Consider the following 4,181-nt stretch of genomic DNA (forward strand, 5'->3'; position numbering starts at 1 on the left):
ATTTTTGGCTATTGCTACAAATATACCCCAGCGACTTAAGACTGGTTTTGTGGTCCAGGGTCACATATATCAACCATAGTCTTAATTTACTTGAATTTAGTGGCATCACTTTCAAGATTTCAAACTTTTTAATAATGTCAAAGTGATATATTGACAGAAATATTGGTCATTTTAAGGTGTAAGGGATTTTTAGACATTTCCACAGAATACAAAGTGAATTAAAATTAGTCATAACGTAAATAGAAAGTGGTATATTATATTTACATGATTAAGAATAAATACCACACTTAACATTACAGACAAACGCAATATTCTATGCAATATTTGTTAGAAAAGGGAAACGGTATGACATTAGTTAGATGTGCCAATGATGAACTGGAAGGAATTAACTTCTGACAGAATTACAAGCTACTGGAATTACAGAATTCACTTTGTGTAGTATTTTAAGTATTGAACCATAAACTGGTAGAACAATACTGGCGATAATGACTGTGGGTGGTGTTGTGCCCCTGACTAGTTGGTTTGCAACCCGCTTGTGAATTCACAGAAGAAAGGGAGGAGCAGGTGGAGTAGAAAAAGAAGAAGAGGAAGAGGAAGAGAAAGAGGAAGAAGAGTTCTTGCTGTACCTTCTACTCCTCTCCGTTGGTAGGCGCTGAATCACTGCTGAATGGGTTTATTTCTATGGTTAAAGAGGAACGTATACATAGTCATATGACTACAGGGACGAGTGTTTACATTCTGCCTTACAGTACGCCGGAATCAAAATAACTGCATTTACTGCGGGCTAACGGCAAAATGACAAAGCTGCAGGTCATCAACACGTTTCTGACGGAGCGTTTAATGGCGACGCTCAATGAAATCATGGACATGATCGGCGGGACTGTCCTGCAGTATGAAAAACAGCTGGACACCGTGCAGAAGGACAACGAGTATCTGAGACGGAGACTGAAGGAGATTGAGAAACTCGTCGAGTCAAACGGTACACTGACCCTTCTTAGAAAACAATGTCTTCTGCCAGAGTCAGCCGTTATTTACTTTCTTTACGCGAAAGACAATGGAAACCATGGTTTTCAACTAAATACCATAGTTACAGCAGTAAAAATAAATAAACAAACCAAATAAATGAAAATTAAAATAAGTAAAGAAATAAACACAGCCGCCCCGTCGTCAAAAAGTTAAACACAATAGCAGCCGAAACCATGGTTACAATGTTTTGATAAGTTAGGACAGTATAATGCAGTTACTGTTGTTTATATAATAATATGTGACCCTGGACCACAAAGCCAATCGGAAGGGTCAGGTTTTTTTTTCTAAGCTGAATAAATAAGCTTTTCATTGATGTATGGTTTGTTAGGATAGGACAATATTTGGCATTTGAAATTCTGGAATCTGAGGATGCGGAAAAAATGCTGAGAAAATCGTCTTTAAAGTTGTCCAAATTAAGTTCTTAGCTATGCATATTACTAATCACAAATTAAGTGCAAAATATTTTCATGGAACATGATCTTTACTTAATATCCTAATGATTTTTGGCTTAAAAAAAAAATCTATTATTTTGACCCATACATGTATTTTTGGCTATTGCTACAAATGTAACGTTACCCATGCTTTGTGGTCCAAGGTCCCATATGCATAAGCCAATAACTCACATCAAATTAATAATTTACATTAGTCATACAACTATTTAATACATTGTATAAATAATCAGTTTAGGCAGTTTTTACTATTAATTTTGTAACATACTTTGTAAAACAATTTTACTTTAACAGTATTGAGTTATCATGTATGTTGGTCACTGTTTCTCTTTACTATATGCTCCAACTTACCCTTTAAAATGTTAATTTACATGTTTGTAGTATTTAAAATATTTTGTGTAGGGAACTGGGAACTTAACATATAGACTTTCAGGATTATCCTAGGAAGCAAGTATTGTCAAATCTTAAATGATATCAAAATATCATTCTAAAACTAACACTAGATAAAAAAATATTGTACTATAGCCAAACAAAATGTTAATCTTAGGCCATCCACTACTGTTTAAACTACAGAATTTTTTTCAGCTTTCAGATTATGTATAAACCACAATTTCAAAAAATTGACCCTTATGACTGGTTTTGTGGTCCAGGGTCACAAATACCTTGTTTGAAATCCTCTGTCTAGATCAAAGTATGAAAAAAGAAGTCTGTGAACATAATACACTACACAGTCTTCTGTAAAATCTGACTTTCAGCTACAAAAATCTCGTCGAAACTCGTGTAGTATATTCCAGTCTGAAATATAAGTGAAGTTAGTGTCTTGCAAACTATTTTTCCACCTGATCTCATCTCGCCTTTCCTCTTTTACAGTTCCAGCCATCTCAAACCCAGCACCATCATCTTCACCACCACATGTAAAATGGACTTCTAGCGTTGAAACTGAAACAATGCCTACAGAGATCTATCAGAATCAGAGCCAGGTACAAAATGAACAGCTCGCCAGCACAAAAGTAGAAGAGTTCTCCAACCATGCCCTTCTGGTGCCTGAATCGTCTTCTAGTGACATTATACATGGTGCCCAGTTACCAAACACCCTGTCCCACACAGATAACAACTTTGAAACATCCACTATAAACGAATTCCCTTGTGGTGTAAAAACAGAGCCTTTTGAAAGTCTTGATTCACAGTCCACAAATGCTAACACATCTGTCTACAGTCAGTTACCCCACTGCACTTCTCAGTTACCAGCTACTACAGATATTAACCACAAGTCTGATCCTAAAGCATTCAGTGTATTGAATTCCACTGATCTAGAATCAGCTAAACGTGTAAAGCTAAAGCATAAAACCATACCCCTCAGTAAAATAAGCCAAAATGGGTTCAAACCCACTTGTCCTGAATCAGGCATAGCTCATGTCAACTACAACGCCGTTCATCCAAACACAGACTCAAGATCAGTCAGGAACGACACCGTTAGCAGTATAACTAACGTTGCGCTCAATCCCCTACGTCACGCGGCGTTCAGCAGAGAAATCAGGCAGGTTAGGGGAAGAGGACGGGGACGAGGAAAAGTCAAAGGTCCTGGGACGCACATATGCCCACAGTGTGGAAAACTATTCCCCCATCATTCACGGCTAAAGGTGCACATGCTCATTCATACAGGGGAGAAGCCGTACGTTTGCGCCCAGTGTGGGAAACGCTTTAACAACGATGGGACTCTGAGGAACCACAGCCGTGTGCATCTGCAGCTACGTCTGTTTGACTGTCCAGTTTGTGCACGTAGCTTTAAGGATGCCTACACCTGTCGAAATCACATGCGCGTGCATAACAGGTGAGGCAATGGTGTTTCTGCCTCAGTAGCCAAATTAAACAACTTAAGATACAGGAAAGACTCATGGGAAGGTTTCCCTGGTGACTGTGACATGTGCCGTCGCAGTTTTTCTGCTCCTGATCACTTCTGAAATGTGCCATGCTGGGAGACCCCCGAGGGTTGAGAGGCGCCGAACAATATAATAAGTTAGATGATGATCTTCATGTCCTCAGAAAACCTTTTGAGTATAATGTTTGATGGTGTTGTTGAAATTCATTTCATGTTTCTGTCACCACACCAGTAGGATGCAACAAACAAGTGCCAATATTACCAGCTGTTTTCTGCTGCTTTTAATATGCTAAATTAAATTGTTTGGTTAGAGATTTTGATAGTGTTTACTCTTTTGGGTTTCTCTATTATTAGCAGACGAAGGTCTGAGGGACTTTTAGACATTGTGTAAAGCATATTATTTGGATGAAAGTCCAACCTCCTCAAGTTGTTCCAACTCTAGTCTACCCAAGAATAAAGATTACATTTTTTGGTGGGCTTTCACTTTAAAATCCGAAGGAGTGGATCAAATTCTCTAAACTTTATTGGAAGGTGAGCAGATATGCTTAAGGCTTATGTACTGTTTTGAATTTTAAGTTCAAAGTTGTTTGGGGGAAAAAAAGGAATATTTCCACTACACTCTTAAAAATAAAAAAAAATAAAAATAAAGCTTCACAATGCCACAGGAGAACCTTTTTTGTTTAAATGGTTCCATAAAGAACCTTTAACATTTGAAGAAGCTTTCTGCTTCCCAAAAGGTTCTTTGTGGTGAAAGAAGGTTCTTCAAGTTATAATAGGTAAGAAAGAGATGGTTCTTTGAAGAACCTTTGACTGAATGGGTCTTTTAT

At 37.7% G+C, this 4,181-nt stretch overlaps 1 protein-coding gene across 1 annotated transcript; it reads left to right on the forward strand.

Annotated features, from left to right (window-relative positions):
• The first annotated feature begins 142 nt into the window (after nt 1-142).
• Nucleotides 143-4,181, forward strand: LOC141321165 (uncharacterized). The gene is made up of 2 exons (XM_073833357.1): nt 143-979; nt 2,346-4,181. Exons 1-2 carry the CDS (start codon nt 796-798, stop codon nt 3,308-3,310), a joined length of 1,149 nt encoding a protein of 382 aa, XP_073689458.1. The 5' UTR covers nt 143-795; the 3' UTR covers nt 3,311-4,181.

Source organism: Garra rufa, chromosome 1 (genome assembly GCF_049309525.1).
Source record: "Garra rufa chromosome 1, GarRuf1.0, whole genome shotgun sequence".
NCBI lineage: Eukaryota > Metazoa > Chordata > Actinopteri > Cypriniformes > Cyprinidae > Garra > Garra rufa.